Below are 27,960 nucleotides of genomic sequence, written 5' to 3'. Positions count from 1 at the left end.
TACCTTCCAGACATGACCTTTTTCAAAGAACAAAGCTTTGTTCTAAATGCTTTGTCATTCTGAGAATGAAATAATTAATGAACTCTAATATCACAGCCACATTTATTAACTCTAATCTTATTTATCTACATGTACAATGTATGAGAAGCATTTACAATATGTCGGTGCCACTGAAGTACAACAAGCAGGGAACTTACAATCTGTGTAGCAGATACAGGTCAGAGGCAGATAATTGCTTGAGTTTTGTTTGCTCATTCAAGTGTACTACAGGGCATACACTTTAGGAAAAAATCTCTTTGCCGTAATAGTCAAATTTTGACAGCATTTTTAGTTTCATTGAATAAAAATATACTTCTTCTAGTGTAGTCTCATACTGTTTTGATATCAATCACAGAGACCCTTGTTGGAGTGAGGAAAGGTTTCTGTGCATTTTAGTGTTGGCCTGCGTCCATTTTGGGCAAATGGATTAAGAAGCCACTGCGCAGCTACCTCCAGTATGGTCTCTTACTGTTTTGCAACCGTTGAAGACACTTTCTGGAACAAAGGAAGCCTTCTGCCGGTAAGTGGCTTTGGGTTGGACACACGGACACCACTGTATGGGCTAAGTGATGAATGTTGATTGTCACAATGTAGTGGACACATGATTTAAAGCAGTAGTTTCCACACAGGCACTGTTTAACAGTGTCCAGATATACACAGAGGGATGATGGAATGACTACCTTGGAATATGAACACCTAAAAAGAAATGAGAACTAAATTAATGTTGTTAGCTTACATGTACCTATACTGACTGTACAGCTAGTGCAGGTGCGGAGGCCTAACAGTTGGCACTTACCATTGATTTATGTTCTTGGGTGAGAAACTTTGCTGTCCTCCCTCTCTCCACCCAGGTTTATAAACGGGGACCAGCAAATTTAATGCTCAGGGTGTAACCCTGCGATTCAATGGCATCCCACCTGGGGGATGTAGAGATACAGTACTCCTAGTTGTTTCATGCTACAGAAACTTGGATAAGGACCATCTCTATATATTGGCCATTTGGCCTGATCTGGAATTTACTGTAGAGGTAAATCTGAAGGTGCAATCAAACTACCTGCCCACACTGGCAAACTATCCCATTTCCCGTGTCGTGAAGTGCTTTAGGAGTATTGCTTCTCCCCGCGGAAGAGATGCTCATTAACTCAGGTTAGGTACTCCACAGGTTTCCCTAACAGCCTGTCAGTACCCATATACCTAATGTTATTAGAAACCAAATTGAAAACAGCCAATTCGTATGTTATTGCTAATGTTCAATCCAAATCTCCCTGATCAGGCCCAAGATCTCAAATGTCTCTGACCCATGCAGGTGGAAGCGTGGTGGTAGTGGTGAAAGGGGGAGGGGGGGGGGGGGGGAAGAGGAGCACACCTTATATCCTCCCATGTGAAGTGCTATGCCAAACAGTGCTATAATGAACAATCTCTAGATTTAAACTTACCCATGTTTCTTGACAGCAATTCCTGCACATTCCTTCAATGATGGAACAGTTAACTTGCTTACAATCTTCCATTTGTCCTGATCGAGAAAGGTATTTTGTGACACGTCCATTGATTCCAGCTTTAATTTAGATAAACTATGAGGTAAAACCTTGAGCTGATTATGACTGGCAGAGAAGAATCGTAAACTTGAAAGCTTTCCAATGTTTACTGGTAACATGAGGAGATGGTTTTGATCTAGTTTTAAATGAACAAGGCTCTTTAAGTTGCAAAATGCCACAGGTAGAAGTTTGATTTCATTTTGGCTGAGATCCAAAAGCTTCAAAGACGATGCCAAGGCCCCAGTGCAGAGTGAAGGTGGAAACTCCCGGATCCTGTTGCCACGTAAAACTAGCTCAGACAATCCAGACAAATTGGTCAATCTGCAAGGCACTGACTTAATTTGATTGTCGGCAACATTTAAACATGACAAACTGCTCATCTGCAGGATACGGGCTTCAATTCGAACAAGTCCACAGTTGTTAACAGTCAACTTGTTAAGTGTACTTGGAAAAGGCTTCCCAAGTGGATAATCACCTCGTCGTGAGATCACCATATCAGTTTTGGGTTTTTCTATGTCTGAGATCTTTGCAGGAGCCAGGCAGGACAGGTTGACCTTTTGTAGCTCTTTGTCTCCAAGTTTAAGTATCGACAGAAACGTTTTGAGACCTGATGGATCAGCCTATCAGAAAAGTAAATAAAAGATTAAAAGAACAAGAATCTACTTCTTACACTACAAATAGTCTGCTGGTGAGGTCTTGCTTTTACACCCAAAGCATTTCAGAACAAGTCGTCATCGTTCTGAATGTTTTACTGCAGATACAGTTCACTGTTGAATACCAACCAAGTGGGAGGCACGGTGACCTCATGTTTTGTGCCCTTGACTCCAGATTGAGTGGTCTGAGCCCTGGCTGGGGTCATTATCTTGTGACTTTGGGCAACAAACTTCACTCTCACAGTGCTTCTCTCCACTCAGGTGTACAAATGGGTACTGACCAATTTAATGCTGGGGGTAACCCTGCAGTGAACTAGCATCTCATCCAGGGGGAGTAGAAATGCTCCTAGTCACCTCATGCTATGGAAACCAGAGACAATACAAGTGCTGGCCTAATGGGCCACTTAACTCATATGCAGAGTTTACCCCCTACCTACGTCTTTTTCAAACTGCCAGAGAGAAAAGAAGAGAAAATAGCTTGAAATACAGGGGTCTGCAATAACTGGGTCAGTGTTAATTTATAGATCAGGGTGCAAAGAAAACCAATTTTTGGGCTTGCCCCATTTGTAAGCTGAAACTATGATGTCCTATATTTAGCTTATCTTCCTATGTAGTGTGGGGGTGGGGTGTAGGTAAGGGTGCATTCCTTTGGGATGATCAGGATCAGTATCAAGGATCCAAGATCACTCGGATCATGGTGCACCAAAGGAACCGATGAATCTGAGATCAGAGTGGATTCATCGGTTCCTTTGATGCACCATGATCTGAGTGATCTTGGATCGCTGATCCAGATCACCCCAAAGGAACATACCCTAAGCTTACATATTAACCTAAAGTTTACATCAGTACCTTGTTAATAAATAGATCATGTGGAGGTTCCTTTAATCGAATTGTTGCCTTTCCTTTGTCAAGAAACTTTGAGAACACCTGCTGCAGGTTCTCTTTAACCTAGAGAAGGAATCAACAAGTTAACAAATCTGAAATGAACCAATCTGACAGGAGACACAGAAGGTTAGCAGGCTTTGAACAGCCTATATGGTCAAGTCACTTTCTTAAGCCTTACTTGAACGTAAAATATTATGTTCATTACGAATATCTTGTTAAATGTTGGGTTGTCTTGCACAAACCTTATATTTTGCCCCGTTCCTCTCCTTCGCAGTACAAACTAAAAGAAACACAGCAGCCTTCCGGTTCTCGACTGCAACATGTTTTGAAGTCTCTTTTCGTCCGATGGCCAAAGAAGCACGCGTAGGTTTGCTTGCGTTTCGCATGTTATGCGAAGGAGCTGATCGATTTACGATCAATATTTCACAATTTAGCCGCATTTTCCCTACCACTGATGAAATAAAACATGAAAAAGTGACGCTGTTTTTTACATCGTTCGTTCTGTTCTTGCCGCCATATTTTGACTATCGTCACGTGTTCTATTCGAACCAATCCTTGTTGAGAATTGGTCTTGAGCCCGCGATAAAAGAAAGGAGTTGTCATTTCTTCTCTCTCTTTCTCTCTCTTTATTACACATTTTCGCGACCACTTTCACTATTTTTTGCTCCAAAAAATAGATACAATGGCGGGTATCGATACTCCTAGTACCGTGTCTGTTCAGATTACAAGCTCAATGACTTCTTTCACATCAGAAAAGAGGTTGCAAAGAAACGAAACGATCTCCACTTTAAAGGTATCAACTTGTGTTTTAGATTGAGTTTTTGAACCTGGCAACTTTAGAAAATTAGCTAAAATTTGTTTTTTAACAAGTTTTATTAATTTTTTCCTTTCATTTCTTCCGATTTGTGGTAAGAATAGCGAGTATATCACTGGGAAACCAGACAAAATTAACGACAACAGTTGGGTGTATGTCAGATATCTGTTATAATGCCACTTTCATGTAGACATTTTTTTTTTCTTCTCTCTCTCTTCGCAACTTGTTTTGTGTTGTGATCCTATCGCTCCTAGTTACGCTCAGTTCCTTTCTCTAGTTAGAGTTATCAATTGATACCAGTGAATTGCCAAGGATACCCTGAGTGGATTGCTTCACTGGGGTCTGGGAATCCCCTACCTTGCTGAAGAAAATCAGAGTTACATATTAACTTGATTTGTATACCCCATCTCAAACTGGAAGCGAAGAGGATGTTTGAATTTAGAATTGTTCCTAAAATTACTACAATAACGTCTCTTATTATTTTTGTGCATTTTGAAACAACCTGAGTTAGATAAACTTAATTAAGTTAATGCCTTAATCATTGGGGTGGAAATGGGTGGAAGAGTTGATAAGCAGGAAGGTATAAAACATCTTTCAAACACAAAAAAAACATCTGTTTTAACTGAGTGATGAGAGACGTAAACTAAAAGGTGAAAATTAAATAGGGAAATGCATACAAGTAATCCCCCCCCCCCCCTCCCCACCCCCATCTTCAGGTTGCTTCATACCATATGTAAATGACAACTAAACTCTAGAACTGATTTGAGATCTGGTTGATTGGCACCAGGTTTGGAATACTTCTCAATCTTTACCAGCGAACGGTATATATCTATGCATTATTGCCAGGCATTAGTATGACTATTTTTTATGATTTTCTCAGAGACTGGGTATATTTAGACCACCTAGACAATCTCTTCTAGCTGAATATATGACATGTGTCTGTTGTTGTTGTTGTTTTTTTTTTTCTAGGGGAAACTGGAACTCATCACGGGTTGCTCAGCAATGACAATGGAAATTCAACTTTTAGACACAGAAGGAAAGTTCTTATGTATTCTGAATAACGAGGATGCTTTACTTGGTGCTTATCCAGTTGACAATAATATGAGATTACATGTAGGTACATCTTTACTGTATACTAGTTATGCAAGGCATCTGATTGGTATGCCATGGAACATCTCACAAGTCAATTGACTGTATACCAAGAAAATACAAGTGACAAGTGGGATAATATTCCATGGTATACCATGAGAGAGCATTGCATGACTCTTTTATATTAAGCAATTAGATTATGAGCTCGGGATTCGCATGATAGTTGACGAGGGCGTTGACGAGGGTGTAGCCCTCGTCAACTATCACGCATAGAAATTGAGAGCAAATAATCTAATTGCTTTAGTATAAATCTACTAGTCATTCAAAACTTTATCTAAATCCTCTTCACAGATACTTTAAAATGCCAAAAAGTGGCCATGATGTTTTTAACAAGGGCACACTGCTACGCTATTCACTATCTATATGTATCACAGAATACATAGTGAGTAGTGTAGCTAAGCAGAGAACAGCATTCGTGATAGAACGCTAGTAGATTCGTAGTAACATGCCATAGAAAATACAGTGGCCAACGCAATCAATAAGACATATGAGTGGCACACAGTAGTAAGGTTGAGTGTAATACTGATGAGTACACAACGGCTTTCCTGTATTCTGATTGGCTGTATTTTCTGTGGCATGGTATAATGTCTATAATTACCAGAGTGTAAGGTGGGAATTCTATTAAGTCCTGTAGAACATGATAAAATCTGAGGCTCAGTAACACAAACTTCTGTATAGCTATTTAGGAAACATCCTGTAAGAAAGCATGAGCCAAAAGCTGCACATCTATTAAACAATAATTATTAGATTATGAGCTAGAAATTTCTATTGTGTGATAGTTGACGAGTGTGCAGCCCGAGTCATGATCAACTATCATACATAGAAATTGAGAGTGAATAATCTAATTGTTTTAGTATAAATCTACCAGTAGTTCAAAGCTTTATCTTAATCCTCTTTACAGACACTTCAGAAACGCCAACAGCCGTCATTTTGTTAACAAGGGCACACCGCTATGCTACTGACTATCTATCACAGAATAGATACTGAGTAGCGTAGCCAATCAGAGAACAGCATTCGTGATAGAATGCTAGTAGATTTATACAAATACTCATTAAAAACACAGACCCAGCACAAGCTGTTGACAATTGAAACAAAGTAAGTGTTTTCCGTTTAAAAAAAGTAGCTCCCAAAGAAGCTGCCGCAATTTTGTCAGCAACTGCACAATGCTAGGCTATTCACTATCTGCAACAGAATCAATAGTGAGTAGTGCAGCCAATCAGAGAACAGCATTTGTGATTGTGATTGAACACCAGTACATTTATAATATACTGTATAGAAATGCAGATAATTTTTATGAGACAGTTGGAAATTTTTTCTGGCTGCCCAGATCTCAGTTTTCTCTTGTGGCGGGTAGAGGAAGAATTGGTTATACGGAGAGGATATCTGACTGTTTACAACAAACTGCTGGTTTTCTCTGTTTCTGGGATGAGCATTTTGTGCCTCTACGAATATTCTTATATTTTGAGTATTGAAGATAATTTGAATTTTATAAGTTTTAATGTGCTATTACACGTAATATCACATGAGCATGGTTTATCACAATGCACCTTTCCATCTGGCTCATTCTTACAAGCACCTGTTCATCAATTAAGCGTTATTTGGACCCATCCATCAGTGATGTACAGTAATCTAGCGAAAGCCTTACTCTGTCAATCAGTAAATGATTATAACACAAACACTTTGGATCTAATCATAAGGTTGTGGATAAAGACCCTGCGAAAAAGGCAGGAGAATTTGAAGACTTATCTGCGGTAGAAAAATATGAGATGAGCACTGAAGATTATTCAAAGAGAACTGGTAGGTCATGGATTATTGGCTAGTAGTGGTAACATTCAGTCTTGCAATGCAAGGCCGAAGCCCTTTACATGTGTAATCCATAACTTGCATTGCAAGCCTATATTTTTCTAGCAAACAATTCAGTATCATTAAGTGAACAGCTTGTTGTCAAGAGTTCAGCTTCATTCAGTAGTTCTTGTTTTAGGAAAGTGTTTTGTAAGAGAGATATGCATCTTTTTTCTCCCTATAGTAAATTAAATGTATTTAATTTAAGCAGTCTAAGAGTAGACATGCACAGTAATATTGTTATTAACAGGGATCCATATTGAATAATTCATTGGGTTTTTTTTTCTCTAAATTGTCAGCTGGGTAAGTATGCCAGATGACATACCTGCCCTGGCAAAATTTTACTTGCCTGTTCAATAAGGAAGAATTGCAATTAAACAAAATGTAAATGGAAACTTTACTTTTTTATTATTTTCACGGGACTAGTTTCCCAGTACATCATGTCTGGAGTTGCAACTGTCAGTGAATACAGAAAATTCAGGTACAAATGAAAGTACCAGGACCTCTTCGACTGCCATGAAGGCTGAAAAGAATGCTTTCACTCTTCCTGCTCGTATTTGGTGTGTTTTTCCGAAGTGTTAACATTACTAAATGCCACATCCTGATCAAAACAGTTCATACGACCACGCCACATGTTTTCGTGGATGTAGATGCAGTACAGAGCATCAGTGGTTGATAAAATGAAAATTGAGCCTGTAATAATTTTATTCATGGAGATTTCTAAAAATGTATTCCCTTGCATGAGCCACAACTTCTATTTTTTTTTCTTGAAAATAACATGATTGCATTATTTTTTTACACAGACTCTGTGAGAGCCTTCAAAGAAAGAAATAAGCTGGGCCAATTTAAACAGAAAACACCTGAAGAAATTCAACAGGAGAAAGAGAAGGAACAACAGGAAGAAGCTGCCGCTAAAGCTATTGCCGTTGGTTCTCGGTGTGAGGTCAGAGTTACTAATCAACCTTCTAGGCGTGGTGTGGTCATGTTTGTAGGTAAGGAAGTTGTTTGACTGTTGGATGACTGTCATTCTATTTGTTATACACCTCTATTAATAATGTTCTACTGTATGTCTTTTTCATGGGGTCTAATAGCTTTATGGTCTGTGGTTAACTCCAGTCTCTGCAGCACAACAAGGCTAGGATTATTCTTGCAGATTTAACTCCCCTAGGGGGAGATATGCTAATTTGTAAATGGTTACTCCCACCAATTTGAAAGACTGACTTAATAACCATTTCCACACTACATGTAGATACTTACAAATTCGTACTCCCAAGATGGATAGAAGGACATTAAGCCTAATGATTAAGTATCTTGCCTAAGAACTCAATAAATTGATCTCACTTCATTTTCGCTTCACTTTTTGCCATAACCCCCAGGGAGAATTGGGTTGGAGAAAGATCTCAGCCGGATCTCCTGATCTCAAAATATTTATGTTGTCTGAGCTGCTGGATGAACTAGAAAATTCAGGCTGACTGTTATTATCTGTCTTGGTGTTATTATTTAAAGGCCACACAGACTTCAAACCAGGCTGGTGGGTTGGTGTTAAGTATGACGAACCTTTTGGGAAAAATGATGGCAGGTAGGAACTATTGTTTTCAAACTACTGCAGATGATTCCCTATTAAATGGCTACCCTTTGGGAAATGGGAGGTGGCTGCTTAATAGGGGTTCATGTATTTTGACTATCTTTCACCATCAGGTTAATTGCACAGTGAACTTGTATGTCAAGATGATCATATTAAGCATGTGCTTAAACAGTAATTTTTATCAGTTCTATTTTGGACTCTTATTTGTCAAAACAAAGTCATTCTACGTTGTATTAAATTTTGTGTGCTTGCTTAATAGGGGTAAAGACAATAGAAAAACCCTCATTGGGACGACCAAAAGGTGGCCGGAGATGGAGGTGGCCGGTTAATAGGGGTTTTATTTGCAATATTTTACTGACAATGATTTTAGGAGGTTCAAGTGTAACAGTAATTTATGCTAATTAAATAGTCAATGGTACACTTACACTGTTAAGCTTGAAATCCTCTACCCTTTGTTAGGACTTGTAATCTTGCTTAATATATTCTTTTCCTTTCAGTGTTGCTGGAAAGAGATATTTCACCTGTCCACAAAAATATGGTGGATTTATCAAACCTAAGGATGTTACTGTTGGTGATTTTCCAGAGGAAGACTTGGGATTTGAAGATGATGAAATTTAAAAAGCCAATTGCAGTTCAAGCAACGCAACTGTCGAATGACTGAAGCAAATGATGTACAGTCGATTGGATTTCAATTGAGTGTCATACATGTAAAACCCAAACCACTCAATCAAAACTCGAAGTTATTACGCGTAGCTGACGCAAAGCATGTGAAAGGGTGTGTGAACAAGTTGTGATTGGTTTTGGTTTTACATGTACTTCTGATTGGATGAAAAAGTGGTGCGAGTTTTTAAGCCAATTAATTGTGTAGTGTAGTTGATGCAAAACCACTTTTTTAAATTTTAACACTCAAATGAAAACCGCTCTATCGATGAGCAGATTAACAGTACTTCATCTTCTTGTTGCTATGACAGCATGAAAAATCTTGAGACTACAAGTGAATTTCTTTATAAAATGGACAATTTGTAGGAAGTTGTATTATGTTACTACATGTAAGTGATGGAAGAAAATAGTGACAGTCCATTATGGATGATACAGTCATTGCCAGTTACCAGTATTTATGTCAATTTTCAGAACTGGCCACTTAGTTTTAAGGTGATTCCCTAGAAATAACACTTGATGTTAGATTTTTTTCAAATATTTTGTGGTTGTTCCTAATAATGCAGGTATTTGATATACATGTGCGATAAAAAACATATGTTACGGTGCTTGTTTAAGAGTTATATTTTGTCAAAGGTACATCAAAAATCCGTGTAATGGTACCCAGTAAGTGTGTTTTTCTTTTTCTGAATGCTGCTACTTTTCGGGGTATCACTGGCCAAAGACATGGAGTTGATATTACAATGTCTCAATAGATACATTGCATCATCTTAAAGGAACAATTTGATGTTTCTTGGCCAAAATGTTCATCTTAGATCAGAGTTGACTAAAAGTTTTTCTAGCGTGTATCTTCTAGGGGTGGTAAGGTTCAGGTTATGAGTGAAAGGGTAAGTAAACATTTTTGGCATTATTTTTTTTTACCTGACATCAAAATTTTTTCTTACTCATTCAGTGGAATGGCAATGAATTATAGACTAATTTAATGCAATAAAAAAAGGTACCTTACAGTGCCTGTTTAAAAGAAAGCAAGCATTAATTTTGCTGTCAAGCTTAGCTTGACGGAAATCTCTTACATTGTGTGTGTGCATGCGCTAATGACGTGAAAATCGTGTGCAGTAGGGATGCGCAATGCAATACTGAGGAATCACCTTATTGACCTTAAAAGGTTTTTGATGACACAAAAAGGTCATCTCATGAAGTCAGATGTTATTTTATTTGAATACATATTAAATAAAACTAAAAGAAGATGGTCTTTTGGAACTTGCAATGGACATAAATATATTTTACATGTACATTTTGGGGCAGACTCATATCCTGCCATGATCTTGTCTTAGGTTCTTTTAAAGAAGTTAACATTTGCTTTAGCACAACGTTTTCAGAACCCCTTGGCATTCCAGTGTAATTTTTATAGTCTGAAGTTTGCTTTTATTGTCAGCCTGGTCCATTTACCAGGTTTTGTAGTAAACATTTTATTTATTTGATTGAATAAACTGATGTCACTGTCAAGACAAGGCCAGGACCCTCAGCTTTTTGTCAGCCTATAGTTCAGTGCGCTACACCATTTTGGATTTGTTTTTTGAATTTCATCGCGGCTGTCCGGGCTAAAATTTCCCATATGAAAGGACTCAAATGAATAGTAAACATGTTTGGTGTGCCAAAAATGGAGGAAAAAGTAATGCAACAGATCTGTTAGTTGAGGTCTTTGTCCATATCACTCAAATTCCCCAAATTATAGAGCAGTACATTTTCTTAAATTCTGAACAGAGTGGCAAACATTGCAAGCTTTAAAAATAGCAAATAAAAACTACAAGTTACCACATTATGCTTGAAGACAATTACTGAAGAAAATAACTTTATTATTACAGTGTTTTTTTCCTGAAATTTCATACATAAAATTTTAACTTTTTTTCGAGGACTTCTCAAGTAAATTGACCGGCCGTGAGGATGATTTTGCTCGCTTGGTTTGACTATCTGGAGAAATATTTTTCTTATCAAGGAGTTCAGTTCAACATGTTTTGTCCATGTGTGAAAACCAGTTGCCTCGTGCTGAAAACCTTAATGAAACCCCTGCACTTGCCTGAAATATGATTTTACAAGTTATATTATCATAGTAGAAATCAAAAATTTAATATAAACAAGCCTTTAAATATCTCCAAAAGGTTTTGGAAGAAAGCTGATTTTAGTCCAAGGGGGAAAGAAATGATGGAGCCATTAACTCACAGCCTTGATCTTTTTTCTTTGAGAGAGAGAGAGAGAGAGAGAGAGGGGGGGGGGGGGGGTTGGGAACTTTGACTTACGTCGTTTATGGGTGGGGTGTGGATATAAAGTGAAATGTAGCTGTCCCAAGTTAAAACATATGCCATCAGCACAAATTATTTTTGTTTTCTTTTTGCATGTTTGCTAGTCTGGAAAGTAAACATTTAAAATTTCTTGAAATACATTCCTGCGTAAGCATATACAAGCTGGCAGCTTTGAGGTACAAGTTGAGGTAATATGAACAGCTTCTTCTTCTTGTTGTGTTTTGTTACTGACTTTTTGAGAGATGTGCATTTCATCATCATAATTTCCTTTAGCATTCCACCCCAAACTTGTCAAAGTTTCTCGTTATGACCCCCAATTGCAAATGTACCGTCCCCATAGCAATAGTTCTCAGTTTATATCTGTCTCCACCAGTGTAAATAACGTCTGAATTTTTCAACTGGGGCGAGCCGCCAACGAAAAAGCTACGAAGCTGTTCAGATTTACTTGAGCTAAGGGGTCTCCAAGTCACGCAATCAACTTGATGAGTCCCAGGAGAGGTCGGAACGTGACAGTATCCATAACCGTAGATCTCGTTTCTTCCATAAGAATCTTGGTGCCAAACTTGAAAGTGAAACTTTGGCCAACCTTTCAGTCCTTTGGTGGCAAAATGCAGGTCGATGGGATGACACCAGCTCGCACAGTCTTCATTTTGGGGATTGTCAACTTGTGTTTGGCCCTCTTTTTGCCCAGCTAATAGTTTCCACAGTCCGTCAACATGAACAGACCATTTACAGTATAGATTATGCGAGGGAAATCCACTTGCACCGATGATTTCGCCAATAACATGAACTTCCGCCATAACCGTTTACTCGCAAAATCTTTCTAAGCGGAAAAATCCAAACATGGCGGGTTTCTCTTTGCGCATGCGAAAACTGCGCCTGCGATATTTAGTAACAGAAAGAAGATGGCGGCAAAAGTTAAATCTTGTGTCGCTTTATCGGATTCCTAAAACTGGCTTAAGAAAACTCATCTTGGGTTTGAAATAGTTCCAAAACCTATTAAGGAAAGAGACCTATCGCTCTCTACTGATCTGAGAGAGCTAAAAACCCGAAATCGCCACTTTTCAGATTTTTAGGAAAGAACTACCCGATCATCAGAATGAGTGAGGCCAAGGAGAAAAAAACAAGAGACGGAAAGTACGACGACAGACCGATATGCAAGTATGGAGCCGATTGTTATCGTAAGAATCCTGCTCATTTTGCGGAATATCGACATCCAGGTATGTATAAGTAAATTAATGAAATTAGGAATGAATAATATTGTTGATAAGACCGAAATTATGAGAAGCTTTGCATTTAATTTTGCAATCCATTGTGAAGACTTAATAACTTAAATGGAAGCTCAAAGTGAAAGGTACACTTAAAACTTGACTCTCGTTGCAACTCGGCTAATCTGCTCGGTGTATCGCTTTGTCCTGGGGGTGGGGTAAAAAAGGGGGCTGGGGGCAGGCGGGGATACTTGACAAAGCCTGGCCTGGGTAAAAAGGGTGCCAGTGAGGGTTTCGAACCCTAATTCCCATTAAGGAAAAAGAAAACTTAAAATAACTTTGTCTAGGACAGAGGATTGAGTGTATTTATTTCAAAGGTCGGCACCATGAATTAAAGTGTTGCTTGGAATGTAACACAGTCAAGTTTTGTATTCAGGCGGCTTTCCCTTTTATTTGCTAAATTTATTTAATTGCATGAATAAAGCTGACAAAAGTGTGCGGCATCCAGTACCATAAGTAATGAGGCAGGGAGAGATTTTCCCTTGTAAATATGCTGCTTGTGAAAATTCTCTAACTTGTAGTCACTAGTATCACTGAGCTGTGTCTGTAACTATACCACTGAAACAAAGCACTTGCATGGGAATACCCATCAGTTACCCAGGCCAGTAATTTGACAGTCCAAGTCTTCAATAGCTTGCAGTGTCCAGGGGGAGATCTAGGGAGAGGGTGCAGGGGGTGCACAACACCCCCCCTGAAATGGCATGCCACTTTCTAATATAACTGGTATTCTACAAGAAAAAAAAAAAAAAAAACTACGTGGTTTATTAGTATTGAAGTAAAATAGTGGTGCACCCCCTCCTAAGAAAAATCCTGGATCTGCCCCTGAGTGTCTGTAGATCAAACTAAATGTAAAAGAAATCTAAAGGAATTTGAAGAAAAGCGACGGTAAGGTTTAAATAATTTTACATATACTGATTCTTTTGATGCCTATTGTAGTTGGAGTATGTTCTCGTATTTGACTTTGATTTCCTGATTCAACTTTCAACACAGATTATGACTCTGAAACTGATGACGATAATGAAGAGTTGGAGAACTCTCCTCCAGCCAAGCGACAGAAGCTAGATGTTAGAGAAGAGTCAAGTGGGTCATCTGCATCATCATCCTCCAAAAACACCAATAACAAGGAAGAAGGTTGTTTGCCATTTTTGTTGACCAGAGTGCGTGGAATTCCTCCAGAATTCAATGCCAGAAATTTAGCTATTGGTATTAAAGGTACATGTGCATGTGCATGTAATTTGAGAGTGTATAAAGTTTTGAGTTGTGATGAGCAATTAAGATATTGCATGTGACCTTATGGACCAAAGAGAATTTTAAAAGAAAGAAATGTTATTATTAATAGTTATTCAAGTGGACACAGATAGTTATATTGTGTTACGGGTCTGTACACAATGTAGTATTGCTATCCGGGGTTTTCATTAAGGGCTGGGTACTGGGCAAATTAACTGGCCGTGAGGATTTTTTTGCCTGCCTGGTCTGACCATCTAAAGAAGTTCAGTCTAAAAAGTTTTGCCCGCCTGTGAAAACCAGTTGTCCTCCTGCTGAAGATGTTAATTAATGAAACCCCTGACTATTTCTTAGTGTACTACACTTGCTGCTCACCTTGTTAATGCACCAGTCAATTCCAGCTGTGTCCCTGCCCTGGGTAATAGCTAAGCACTTACTCACATCTTAATCCTAGGGGTAGGAGGTATTTGAAATTTTAATACTGCCTGTGGAGTGAGGATTTACCAACCCCTGGAACAACCCCAGAGCATTTGGCACCCTTTTGGTTTTGGTTTTATGATTTACGTGACTGTAAATTTAGTACAACTTTTGTTAGGATGTTCACATTTTTTTACAGTTCACAATTACATGTACAAAATGTGTTTTGCCAGATACCCATAATTCCGTGGCAAATAACCTCATGATGTCTCTGTCTCTCTAGATATTCTTTCAAATGACATGGGTGACTTGAAAGCATCAGCGCAGGTATGCACATATGTCCCTGTAATGTCCATTCTTATAAAAATCATTCAATGAGCAAGCAAATTATCATGATTTTCTTTTATTAAGATTTTTCTACACACTACAAAATGCACATTTAATGTTTCGGTTGTATTTTGTCATTGCAAATTAAATTTTCCTTGAAAATTTCCTTGTTTTCTTTAGAAGAAAAAAGTAATGTGTAATATCAAACAGAAGGATCTGCATTTTGTCAGACTTCAAAAAAAAAAAAGACAAGAGGTTTGAATTGCCATATAGTGTTAAGTAGTATTTTTTGACAAAATTTGTGTTGCCTGAAAGTGTGATGGATGACTCACAGTTTCCAATGTTTGATCTTTTTTTTTCGAAATTGAAACTGGAACTAATGAATAAAATGAGAAATAAAAGAATATTGAACTCTGTTATGGTAAATAAAATCGGATTTTCATACTACCTGCACGAGTAAGATTTCATTTTTCTTTATTTGATAAGTTTCTTGATGAGTTTAAGAAGCATATATCTCCCACCCTTTCTAGACATTAGGGAGTTTAAGAAAACCATGGCAGCAACAGCAACGGGAACGTCGCTAAACAAAAGGTTTAATGAGCAGAACAATGGCTGTGCATGTGCGTTATAATTCTTGGTGCATTTCTTTGCCATCCTCTGCAAAACAACAATGTGAAATGACCAAATTCTGCATTGTCTGGAGAAGGTGAACGACAACGGCTAATTTTTTAAATTTATATTCTGAATTTAACACTGTGTTCCATATTCAGTTTCGAGGTAATTTTGACAGTGAGAAACAAACTAAATGACTTTAGGGTATCGTGAGATTCGTAGGTAAAATATAGGTTCATTTTTTAACAGTCATTGTCCTCGGCATTACCATTGTGGTTTCTTAAATTCCCTATTGTGTCAGCACAAAATTTGAAAATATAAATCGTCTCTGTTCTTGATATTCCAGTTTAACTACATGTTTGATATCTCTTGGTTGATTGAGCAGTATCCTGAAGATAAAAGGTAACCAAACTGTACTTATTTATCATCTTATTTTTTTCCCTTTCTTTTAATTGGTTACGAAACCAAATGCATTTCCTGGATTATGTAAATAGTAACTGTCTATAAATAACCAACATGTGAATCTAGAAACAAAACAAAAGCACACTCAGTGCTTAGTATAGTCTGTCAGTCCTTACAGAGGCAGCTGATGTTGCAAATCTTGTTTGTGTATTGAAGGTCCAAACCTTTGCTTATTGTTCATGGAAATCAGAGGGAAGCGAAAGCTGAACTTCAAAGAGAGGCTGAGCCATATCCAAATATCCAACTGTTTGCCGTAAGTGACAATGTACAAACAAACGGTTAAAATTATAGCCAGGTGTATAAGCTCTATAAAGCCCTCCTCTCAACAGTAGTTGCTCTCCCCGCTGTCGTATTTGCAAATCCACAAGGTTATCCATCTCACAAAAGGTCATTGGAAAATTCTGAGGGAGGTGGTGGTGGGGGGGGGGGGGGGGAGAGGGTGTAGTATTTCTCTGAGGGCTGGGGACTCAAACCATAAAACGTTTTGTGGGGAGTGTACATGGATATTTTCTGGATCAACACAATCATCTGTCATTATTTTTACTCTGTGAGGAAGGGGCATAGGGCTTTTTTTATTTGTTAATAGCAATCTGCAGTGTACATTTACTGTTATGTTATGCCAAACAATTATCTGAGCGATTTTGCAAAAACATGCCTGCTAGGTTTTCGCCTGGATTCGGGCATAGCCCAAATCCAGGCTGAGCCAGTGACTTTAAACCCAGGGGGGATCTGTCAAGGCCTGGCCTAGGCACTGGCCCGCCTGCTGGTGGTTTGCTAGTGGCCAGCTGTCAAAAGCAGGGGGGAGGGGAGGGTGTCTTGTACTGACACCTCCACTTAGCTAGTTAGCCTTTGAGTTTTCAGTGCCAAATAACCTTGATATTGACTGTGTTGCTGGGTATTTTGCTCAGTTGTTGAACCTTGTTTGAGGGTTCTGTGTTGACATGGCACCCTGCTGGAGAGGTCCATGCCATGTGCGTTCATGACGGGCCAATCTACTAGCCAGGGGGGTTGGTCAGATCACTTCTGGCTGCTGGGACTGTCTTTGAGTCAACTGTGGGCATGTTTTTGCGAATATGGTCAGATATACATTCATTGCATTTTTGCAGGCCAGGTTGGAAGCTTTTGGAACACATCATAGGTTAGTCATGGTATTGATATTTTTCGGTCTAATTAATTATTATATACATTTCAGAATGGAATCTATAAATTATAGAATCATTTCATTTTGGTGATTCTTTTCCAGTATTCACCTAATCTATTCCCCACTTTTGTGAGAAAAGTTTCATATCAAGAGCTAGGCAGTAGAGCGTGCCCTTGGCCACTTAAAAACAAGGACCTTAGTTAACCCTTTCATTTAGGGCCTTGAGGGCCTTCATGCATGAACGGGTAGCTTTATCATGTATGCAAGGCCCTGGAAAGGATAAAATAGATCTGCTAACATTTGTCCAGTGCTGTTCTTAGTAGACACAAAACTTGATTCCAGGGAGAACTGTTTTATAGTTCTCTTATCTCCTTTTGGTGATATAGTGTAGCTTGTGGCCAAGACATTTACAGTAGATGAAGTACATGTAAAACCACCCATGATTAAATCTATGATTAGTTTTATTTTTGTTGACTTTTACTACAACTACACTGTACTTTTAGAGGTTCTACTATTTTGAAAAGGTAGATGCAGTGAAATAATATGAAGGTGCAATGATTGTGACCACTTCTTGAAAGGTGTGGTCATGTGGCTACATTCTGGATCATGTAGTGCGGGTTCAAGCCCTGGCTGAGGCCACTGTTTTGCATTTTTGAGCGAGACACTTCACTCCAACAGTGCCTCCTATCCACCTAGGTTTAAGAGATCAACAGAAATTGTGCCTACAATTGGAGTCTCCACCCAGGTGTATAAACTGTGCCTGTACTGTCAGGTTGACTTTTAGATGAAACCTCACAGTACTTCTAGTCAGCCTGATGTTATGCAGACTTGAAAATGGACCTAGGGTCCGCTTCTCGAAAGCCCCGGTAACTTTTCAGGCCCGTAAAGCCATAGCAAAATCTCAAACCTTACAATTACAGAGCTGTTTTATTCACGTATTCTTAATATGAAGAGAATTTCCCTTCATACAAGAAGTTTCAGGCATATACACTTCTCCGTTTTTAGATACAGATGGACTAAAAATGGCTTTACGTGCCCGAAAAGTTTCTGGGGCTTTGGAGAAACGGGCCTCTGAACCTTTTTAACTGAAACGTTTTTGTTTTTACTTTCAGCAAAATGATGCTATTGTTGTATAAAGAGGGTATTAAAGTGGTCATCACAACAGCTAATCTGATTGCCATGGACTGGGACCAAAAAACACAAGGGTACAGATGATAAGAATCATTATTCAGACAAATAACTACAGTGATATACGCATTATTCTAGATTGTCATAACTTAGTTTAACTCTTGAATTATTTTCTTCTGTGCATTAGCCCTCTAGCCCTAAGAAAAGAACTTGGGGAACCACACAAGGCAAAAAAACTCGAAAATATTACCCTTCTTTGCCTCATGTGGTCCTCCATCTCACTTCTTAGAGCCAACTTTCAACGAGAAATTCATGGGTTGGTTATATCCTGCAAGGTAATTCTATTATGTTCAAATTGAGCATTCAGTGTGTTACTTCAGGCTTGTTTCAAAACATTGGTTCAACAGAAACCTTTAGGAGGAATCTTTCCTTAATAAGCAAACCGTAGTTAATAGAGGGGAGTAGTTTCGAGCATGGCAAAATTGAAAGGAGCAAACGAAGATACCAAGATTTATGTTGAGAGGTCTACCTTTGTGCACAACAAGCGTTTGTTTTGTGATCTTATGCTATACGGTGGCGGATCCAGACCTTGAGCTGGGGGGAAGGGGGGGGGGGATTTTTGCTTGCTCTGCCGGCTTTTCTTTCTTCTGCGATTTATATTTTTACCCAAATTAAGTTGGGGGGGGGGGGGCCGTCCCCTCCCCGGTCCTCTCCCCTAGATCTGCCACTGCTATGCATTAATAGGGAGCTTAAGCAACGACGACGGCGATGCCGAAGACGACGCCTAGTGAAAGGTGACTTTATATTTGGAATTGTCTAGTTCTGTTCAGTACGCCAATCGTTCTACAAACGTGCTCAGGCTAAATATGCAATGAAATTTTCGAAATTTGAAATACAAAGAATTAGCCTCCATCGTTCGCTTTCCTCAGACTTCGCAGAACTTAGTCATTTCACGTTGTTGTTTTGCAGAGGACGGCAAAGAAATGTACAAAGATTTGTAACGCACGTGCAGAGCTGTTGTTTTGCTCATTAAACCTTTTGTTTGGTGACGTTCTCGTTGCCGTGGTTTGCTTAACCTCCCTAATTACACAATCAAAACGTTTCTATTGGTTAGTTCCTCAGTCGGAAGTAATGTACTTTTGTGTTTTGGGTGCAGTCAAGGCAAAACAAAAGTGCAAACAAAGAAAAAAACATACAACAAAGAACTTTATCATACTTTATAACCATTCGCCTTCATTGACTATGACTCTAATTTACCACATTGTTATCCAAATTGCCCGTTCTTTGTGTTTTATTAGACTAGTAATAAAACTTCGTTCAACCGAAACTTTTGGAAGAAATATTTCCCTAACATACAGACTGAGCTCCTTCTTGCTTTGAGATTTTTGAATTGCAACTCTCTTACATGTGTAAGCACGCTGTATTTGTAGGGTTTGGATGAGTCCCTTATTTCCAAAACTTACGAAGGACTCAGTCGCACAGCCCAAAAATTCTTCAACAACTAATTTCAAAGAGGATTTATTGGTAAGCGATTAACAATGTGTCTTAAATAGAATAAAATTAATTATGCCACGTCCACACTACGCCGGAGGAATTTGAAAGCGCGGCTTTATTTCCGCGGTTAGGCCTACCGTCCACACTAACCCGTCACGAAAACGGAACTCTTTGAAAACGTTCTTCAAACCGGAGGAATTCGAAAACGCTGGCTTTGCATCTTAAGGTCGGCACACACGAGCGCATTGCAGGCCTATGATGAGGGAGCATACTAGTACCTGCAACCAGTCCCCTGAAGAGTTTACACGAAGGGACCGGTCACAGGGACTTGTCCCACGAACAGTTCACACGAAGCGATTTGAGGAACAGGTCGCAGGGACTTGTCCCAAAAATTCAAACTGGTTTGAATTCGTGGGACTAGTGGGACTAGATTTTGAAGCAAAAATGACCAGGTCACACGATGGGACTTGTCCCCGCGACTTGTTGCAGGGATTAGTCGCAGGGATTAGCCCTTCGTGTGTGTCGACCTTTAGTGTGGACGGAAAACATTTTGAAAACGCCGGGCAAAGCTTTTTGAAAACGACGACAGTACGACAATCGCGATATTTCCCTGCCCAAGGTTTACTCAAACACAAATGCAAAGTGACCGGTGATTGTTACGTTTTTAAATTCCTCCGGCGTAGTCTTCTACAAAAGGCTCAGTGTCTGGTGGACTTGCTGTTGTTGTTGCTGCTTTACTTTCTTTCTGTTTTATTATTGGGGTAGCTTAGCAAACAGAATGTCTTTTAACTTTCCGTTAGGCAAAGTTAGGGGTGCGGATTGGAGTATTTCATTTGTAATAACAGTCCTTATTTAACCGAATTACTTTCAAACTCAAAACTAAATCTATACAGCCTTCAAATGAACAACACTATAATAATGGAAAAAACTAGAAAATGAAAAACAAATTCTGTGGTTGAGAGCTAAAAACCGTCCTTCAAAGCGAAATCTAAATACAAGCTCACATTGTCGCTTTCATGTACACAGTTTATTTCATAGCAAGCGGTAATTTCTTCTTTGAAAATTCTCACTCTTCTGAACTGTGCAAAAACAATCGTGCATTACATTTAAGGTAGTGTCCACACTAGGCGGGAGAAATTGAAAATGCACTAATCCGTCACGAAAACGGACCTGTTAGAAAACGCTCCTCAAACCGTAGAAATTTGAAAACGCCGGCTTTGCATTTTCGTGTGGACAGAGCTTTTCGGAAACGAAACCATCACGATAACAGTGTGATCCCTGCCAGAATTTTCCTCAAACACAAATCCAAAATGGCCGGTGTTTGTTGCGTTTTCCAATTTTTCCTGTATAGTGTGGACGGGGCGTGACTCTAAATCCTGAATAAATAAGTGTGATTTCTAATTGATTTTTGCCCTCTCTCATTGGTTTAACCTCTGTCAGGATTACCTAGCAGCATATGGAGGCACAGCACTGGACGAGTGGAAACAACACATCCGAGAACATGACATGTCCTCTGCAAGGTAACTGTTTTGAATGAAGGCTGTGCTTTATATCGACCAGTCAAAAAGGATGTGGAACACATTTATGACCTCGTCCACACTACGCCGGAGAGGTTTGAAAACGCAGCTTTATTTCTACGGTTAGGTCTATCGTCCACACTAATCCGTCACGAAAACAGAGCTTTTCGAAAACGCTCTTCAAAACGGAAGACGTGGACTTGGTTTGTTGGTAACTGCAAACAATTTGTTTTAGATTGCTTTTCAATTGAGTGTCGCATAAGACCAAAACTAAAGCAGTTGCAACAGCCAATCACAACAAACGAAAATAACTCAACAAACCAATGAAAACTCGAAACCATTGTAGGTCACTGGCGCCAAGCACGCGACAAAGTGACGTCTGGTTTTGATTTTTTTATCTGATTGGTTGAGTGGTTGTCGTGAGATTGTTAATTACCGCAGTCTTCCAATAAGCGCCTTCTTTCTTGTTAATTGTGCCACTTTAAGAAGTATATGTTCAAAACGACATAACTGCGCCATTCCTTATAAGCAACCCCTCTCAAATTCCTAGAGCTACCAAAAGTAAATTAGCGCCCGTGGCGCTAAATGGTATCACCACGGAAAACCAATAAGAGCACACTAGGCAGAGCGAAACCAGAATATCTCTAGATTACATTTGACACTCAATTGAAAAGCGCCCCAAGATTTTTGAGAATGAATTTTTTTTGTTTGGTTTTTGCGCGATGGCCTCATGGTTAGTGCGCTCGTCTCCGGATCGACTGGTACGGGTTCGAGCTCTGGCCGGGGACATTGTGTTGTGTTCTTGGGCAAGACACTTTACTCTCACAGTACTTCTCTCCACCCAGGTGCGCAAATGGGTACCGGCGAATTTAATGCTGGGGGTAACCCTGCGATGGACTAGCATCTCATCCAGGGGGGAGTTGAAATACTCCTAGTCGCTTCATGCTACAGAAACCGGGATAAGCTCCGGCCTGATGAGCCACTTGGCTCGTATTCAGACTTTACCTACCATACTACCTTTTTTTTTTTCAGGGTTCGTTTGATAGCTTCAGTTCCGGGACGTCATACAGGACTCAATAAAACCAAGTGGGGCCATCTTAAACTGCGTAAGGTGACGAACAATTTATAATGAAGCCATGTTTAACATTTCTTCTTTCTTTACCCAACGTTGTGGGTGTTGTTGTGCTCTCTTTCTGCGGCAAACGGTCTGAAACGTTCGTTGTTTTGAGTTGATTTTAAAATGTAACTGAGTCTTAGCTTTCTCAAAAAACAAAAATGAGTGTTGAAGAACGTCGACTTGGACGAAGATACATTTATAGCTGCGATAATGGCCAGTGTGTAATCAAGCGAGAAGAGAAAGTTTCATACAAATTTGAAAAAGTTCGAAATATTTCAGAGCGCTCAAGGGTAGCGATTACCCGAGTGAAGCCTGAATAGCAAGCGTTCCCTTACGCTTATACATACAAGCGAAGAGTTTCTTGCCTGCTGTTTGCGCGGAAATTAAGCCGAGAGAATAAAAGAAAAAGCTTTTTTGTTCGTCCGGAAACGCTTGCTAGGCGCCAGACTAACACGAGAGTGGAGTTTGAACACAACTCGTGTGTTGACTTTGGCTCTCGTTTAGTCATGGATTCATATGTACAAAGAACTAAAAATTTCCTACTTTTTAGTTGCTTCACCAGCACGGTCCTAGTTCAGATGACGTCAGCTCGAAGTGGCCCGTGATTGGTCAGTTTTCTAGCATAGGATCTCTTGGCAATGACAAAGATCGGTGGCTGTGTGCTGAGTGGTTACAAAGCCTGGCTACTTGTTCTGGTAACATGATGTCGAGGCCCGCTTTGCATCTGGTTTGTATACTTATCTTCAGTTTGTATTATTAGAATTTGTGTAGAAATTCAGCTAATTATTGAATCTCACTTCAGTGAATTACGTGACTCTTGTCTTTCACCTGTTTTAAACACTACCTTCATGTCATTTCTTGAAGTATTAATACTTCACCTTTAGTATTCCAGAACTTACATTAACCTTTCCTTCGTTTGTTATATTATTGGGTTTAAATTCTGGAAATCATTTTCCCCTTCAGCTTTTTCCCACAGTGGATAATGTTCGGCAGAGTTTGGAAGGCTATCCAGGTACTTAGTATTAGTTAACAGCCATTTTTCTCACAAAGGACCAACAGTTAATTATGTTGGAAACAATTTCACACACCCCGAAAAGCATGTCTTGGTGTAAACCTACAACAACAACAACAACAACAATAGTTTATTTGTACCTCATCAAAATGAAATAGAGTTTTTATATATATTATAATTTGACGAAAGAAAAGGTAACAGGGCACCTAGAATAACTATAAGAAGCTAAACTGATTAGGTGCCCATTAAATAATACATGTAAGAGACTAGCGAGTCCAATATGCCTGCCTTAAAGATGTAATGTGACAATTAATTCTGCCCCTCAGTAACAAATATGCTCCATATAGATGCGGGTTTTTATTAAAGTGCCAATGATCCAGTTCCACAAAAAAACGTTGTCAACTGATGTTGTTTAAACTATAGTTTATTCTTGAGACGTTTTTCAGTCGAATTCTCAATCTTGTTCTGTTCTCTAAGCTGGTGGTTCGTTGCCGTACAGCTCTAAAACAGCAGTGAAACAACCTTACCTCACAAGTTTCTTTTGGTAAGTAAGGTGTTGATTGGCCTTCTCGTTAATATTGTAATTTGGTTATTGTCTTGTACATGACTGACTGAGAGACCGACTGACTGACTAACTGAATTACTGACTCACTGACACCTTTGTAAAATTAAATTATTTTCTGACACCTCTGTAAAATGTTTGTGAGAGTTTAAATTAAAATTGAATTGAATGACTGACTGCGTGCCTGGGTAATTGAATGACTGGCTGACTGACTGACTGACTGACTGACTGACTGACTGACGCACTGACTCACTGACTCACTGGTGCACTGACTGACTGACTGACTGACTGACTGACTGACTCACTGACCGACTGACTGACTCACTAACTGACTCACTGACTGACTCACTGACTGACTCACTAACTGAAACATTGACTGAGTGGCTAATTGACTTTTGACTGACGGACCGGGACGGACTGATTGACGAACTGATTGACTGAATGGCGTTCTATCAATGATAGATCCCAATTTCGTTTCTCCAAATTTCTTTAATTTCACATGCGTTTATTGTATTAGCTCATGGAAATCTCGCAGCTGTGGTAGAAGTCGCGCCTCTCCTCATGTTAAGACTTACACCAGGATATCCCCTGAGTGGAGCCATGTGGCTTGGTTTCTTATGACAAGGTAATTAGAACTGACTAATTTGGATAATTCAGTCGGGGTCATGTATAAGTTGATACCGACATCGCGGCTGTCTCAAAGAATAGTCCGTTTCCGAGTTGCCTTTTGCCTCTGTGTCAAAGCGAGCCTTTCAATGTGCGTCAGAGACTGTTGATTTGCAAATGCGTTTCACATGGAACGTCCATCTTTTCAGTGTGAATCAAACTCATTTTCATTTGGAATTTTTTGCACCCAGACTCGTTTTGAAACAGTGGCAAAAGACTTCTTGGAAATACAGTGAAACCTGTATTAAGCGGACCCCATATTAAGCGGCCACCCTCTATTAAGTGGACACCAGCTTGAGTCCCAAAATTCTCTTCCTACATTTACTGTAAAATAAACCTGCAGTCAGCGGACACCTCTGCTAAGCGGACGCGGACACCAACATTTAGCCATTTTGTTTCACAGAACCTGCAATAAGCGGACAGTTCAAGGGCTTTTTACTTCTAAAAGCTCAGCTCAGACTCCTTTAACATTGTTCAGCGTTTGTTCGTTTTAAAGCTTAGTAGATTATTCTAGATTGATAAATTGGCTGACTAGACATTGTGCTATGAGCAGTCTTTGATCTTACACTGTATTACAAAAGTGTTATTGTATTAAGCGGACACTAGTGAAGGTCCAAAAGGAGTCCGGTTAATACAGGGTTCACTGTATTGTATTGTCTGAGGCCGCGATTATGGTCAGCAGAGTTGCTTAGTGCGTGACGTATTCTGATGACGCAATGCTAGCGTGACAATTTGAGTACTTGGGAGTGTTTGGATACTGTTCGCGTACTTTGATGAAGATTTGCAAAGTTGCAGCACTTGATTAATTCCTCAACTGAATTTTTGTCATTATATTTGGATGGCATGCAAACTTCTCTCCTTATTCCCCATCTTACTTTATAAACAAATTTCTTTCTTTCTAGTGCTAATTTGTCAAAAGCAGCTTGGGGGACACTCGAGAAGAACGGTCAGCAGCTGATGATACGCTCGTACGAGATTGGCGTTTTGTTTCTACCAAAAGACCAGGTGAGCCTATTAATTTTTTGCTTGTTTGCAAACACACGCATGCAATCCAAGCAGGTTAGGGGCATAATAACGAAATGTCTCAGAAAACCGGGACTTCACTCTTTGAACACACTATAGAATGGGTGGAATCTGCAATAAAATGAATACCCAACTCACCACGCATTTGTGCGCATAGTTGTATGGCTATGCGCTCGTGTATCGCTCGATTTTACGGATGTTCTTGGCTTCCCAAACAGGATCCTGACAGCAAATACTTCCACGTGAAAGGAAAAGAACAAAACAAAGAGATTTCGTCGAGTTTCAACGTACAACTTCCATTTGATGTACCACCTTCACCTTACAGCAAAGGCGGTAAGTTTTGCTACTTTTAGTTCTTGTTAATCCCTTAATAGGAATCACGCAATGTTTCAAAACACGAAAGAGCAACTACGTGGCTCAATTAAGGTGGAATACCACTCTGTTTCTAAGGAAGTCTTCTATATAACTTTGGAACCCCGGCAACGTCTTAATACAAGCTGTTTTGCTGCGTCGGGTGCATCGAACTTCCCTTCCACAATTTGAGTTACAACTGGTCACAACAGCACCTCAGAAAGTAGTTCTGTGAAGAACAGCAAGATGCTTGTAATGATTATTTGCGACACCTTATGAAAACACAAGAGGCGGATTTCTTGTCATGTGACAGTATTTTTACCATGTTTGTTTGTGTTCTCAATAGAAAACCCATGGATGTGGGACGTCAGGTATAGCACACCGGATTGTCACGGGAGAATATGGTCACCGTCTTAACGGCTCGAGTAATTGTAACACAAGAGATGAAATTCTGGGCTCAAGTTGAGAGGACAAGGGGGGGCCAATACAATATGGGGGACATTAGGCGTGTTCTAAATTGTGAAACGTCTTTTGTTTGGACGAAAGTTGAAGACTGCCAGTAACTGTGAAAACTCCATAAAGAGTTTACTCGACAGAACATTTTGTATTTTGCGAGCGTTTTTCCCGGGTACTTTACTTCGCCGAGTCATTGTGCATTGTCCCTGCCCCCCATGCCCAAAATGCAATGTATAACGGGACCATTCTGAGTTTATGACAGAAGGAAATATGATTCAAAACTGGTCAATTCTCTATAGTTCAAGGAAGGTCAGTGCCTAAACTTTGATGATCTTTACATACACACTCAATGTGAATTACAGTGTATTGCCGTTAAAGAAGATACTAAGTCAGTTGATTCAGAATCTTTCTTCTTGTCAGACTTGTCCAAACCCTATACTCATCACGTAGTGGTAGTAAAAAAGTGAAGGCTCATTTCTTGCTGTTATAAATTCCGTCTATAAATGCTGCCCGAGTTTAGCACTCCACCAGCCTTTTTATCCCATATGCACAGGGTGTTTTTGAGATTGTCGGCAAGGAAAAGGGCCTCAGTAAACTCCTTTACAAACTCTTATATTTTCACTATTTTCGTTTTAATGACCCTCAGACAATAATCTTGAGGTGACGGGCCTGTGGATGTAAAAATGTAAATGTAAATCTTATTTATAGTGGTCATGCCCTCAGCTACACAAGCACTAAGCTTAGCTAGTTTACAGGCATGCCACTGAAACAAAGGAAACAAATATTTCAAATAAACGTAACATAGTTAAAAATCCCTACTGGCAGGAGGCAAACCAGTTGGCTATTTACAAAGCTTGACCGAGGATTTGAACTCGGGACTACCGAGAAACACGGCAAATCCCGCTAGTGGCAGGGTGGAGACCTTGAACCCGGGATCTCCGGATTACAACACCAGCGCCCTAAACCACTCGGCCACGCTGCCTCCAGTACGCTGCCACCACTGTGGATGAAATTCTCGTAAAACGAAACCGGCTAGTATAACTTTAACTTTGCGGGATCCAGTTTTTATCTAGAAAAGCTGATGTAAACATCGTAAAGTAAAATACTTGGTAATAAGTATAATCAGAATATAAGAATACGAATAAGAATACGTGTTTCATTAGTTACATGTTTCATTTCAATTAAGTTGCCAAAATATCTCAAACTATACCTTTTACTTTTTAGAATAGAAGTGCATCTTTCGACGCTGTGAAAGTTTTGATGACTTTGAGTTCCGCCATCCAGAGAAAGAATTTTTCACCTAAGATCGCCCACATTGAAATTTTTGATTAATGTTTGAGTTTAATCGCTGAAAAGCCAGTTGAATTAGCAAGCATAGTCCCCAAGACACCTTTTGAGAAAATTTATTATTAAAATTTCCGTTTTCTCTTTAATTTGTCACGTATCTCGTCTGAACGGCCAAGCAGTCGTGTAATCCCGCACGTAGCTTCCTGCGCAGACGCTCTCTGCGTGACGAGCCCAAAGAATCTCTGCGTAGGAGGCTATCCCGCACGCAGATCTGACTCTGTTTGACGCTTGACCGTGGGAGATCTGGGTGCTTGGTTAGCGGTCGTGTTACCGAGTAACGGTTGTTTGTGGCATTGGGGTGAGTTCTCGATATCGCATTGCGCTTCCTTGCTGCGCAGAAAATCACGCACAATTTGCACGCGTACATATTAACAAAA

The 27,960-nt window shown here is 39.6% G+C and overlaps 4 protein-coding genes across 4 annotated transcripts; 2 read left to right on the top strand and 2 right to left on the bottom strand.

The window, feature by feature from the left end:
- Positions 1–83: 83 nt before the first annotated feature.
- On the bottom strand, positions 84–3,662 carry LOC110047446 (leucine-rich repeat protein 1-like). Its single transcript, XM_020753197.2, has 4 exons — positions 3,355–3,662; positions 3,077–3,175; positions 1,476–2,194; positions 84–735 (listed from the first exon to the last, which is right to left on the bottom strand). Exons 1-4 carry the CDS (start codon positions 3,550–3,552, stop codon positions 486–488), a joined length of 1,266 nt encoding a protein of 421 aa, XP_020608856.1. The 5' UTR covers positions 3,553–3,662; the 3' UTR covers positions 84–485.
- Positions 3,663–3,709: 47 nt separating this feature from the next.
- On the top strand, positions 3,710–10,670 carry LOC110047447 (tubulin-folding cofactor B-like). Its single transcript, XM_020753198.2, has 6 exons — positions 3,710–3,905; positions 4,896–5,039; positions 6,773–6,872; positions 7,721–7,909; positions 8,424–8,496; positions 9,000–10,670. The coding sequence occupies exons 1-6, from the start codon at positions 3,795–3,797 to the stop codon at positions 9,118–9,120; spliced, it is 738 nt and encodes a 245-aa protein (XP_020608857.1). The 5' UTR covers positions 3,710–3,794; the 3' UTR covers positions 9,121–10,670.
- Positions 10,671–10,994: 324 nt separating this feature from the next.
- On the bottom strand, positions 10,995–12,310 carry LOC110047448 (B9 domain-containing protein 2-like). Its single transcript, XM_020753199.2, has one exon. The coding sequence runs from the start codon at positions 12,257–12,259 to the stop codon at positions 11,729–11,731; it is 531 nt and encodes a 176-aa protein (XP_020608858.1). The 5' UTR covers positions 12,260–12,310; the 3' UTR covers positions 10,995–11,728.
- A 5-nt stretch (positions 12,311–12,315) lies between these two features.
- On the top strand, positions 12,316–27,054 carry LOC110047440 (tyrosyl-DNA phosphodiesterase 1-like). Its single transcript, XM_089291381.1, has 17 exons — positions 12,316–12,679; positions 13,718–13,939; positions 14,652–14,695; positions 15,654–15,709; positions 15,926–16,022; positions 16,876–16,907; positions 18,023–18,115; positions 19,469–19,562; positions 20,973–21,052; positions 22,082–22,160; positions 22,717–22,893; positions 23,130–23,178; positions 23,656–23,722; positions 24,258–24,365; positions 25,309–25,411; positions 25,648–25,762; positions 26,127–27,054. Exons 1-17 carry the CDS (start codon positions 12,559–12,561, stop codon positions 26,195–26,197), a joined length of 1,608 nt encoding a protein of 535 aa, XP_089147507.1. The 5' UTR covers positions 12,316–12,558; the 3' UTR covers positions 26,198–27,054.
- The last annotated feature ends 906 nt before the right edge of the window (positions 27,055–27,960 follow it).

This window comes from Orbicella faveolata, unplaced genomic scaffold, assembly GCF_042242905.1.
Source record: "Orbicella faveolata isolate gen_17 unplaced genomic scaffold, um_ofav_v1 contig_24, whole genome shotgun sequence".
NCBI classification, from domain to species: Eukaryota; Metazoa; Cnidaria; class Anthozoa; order Scleractinia; family Merulinidae; genus Orbicella; species Orbicella faveolata.
This window is presented reverse-complemented; position numbering and strand designations above follow the sequence as displayed.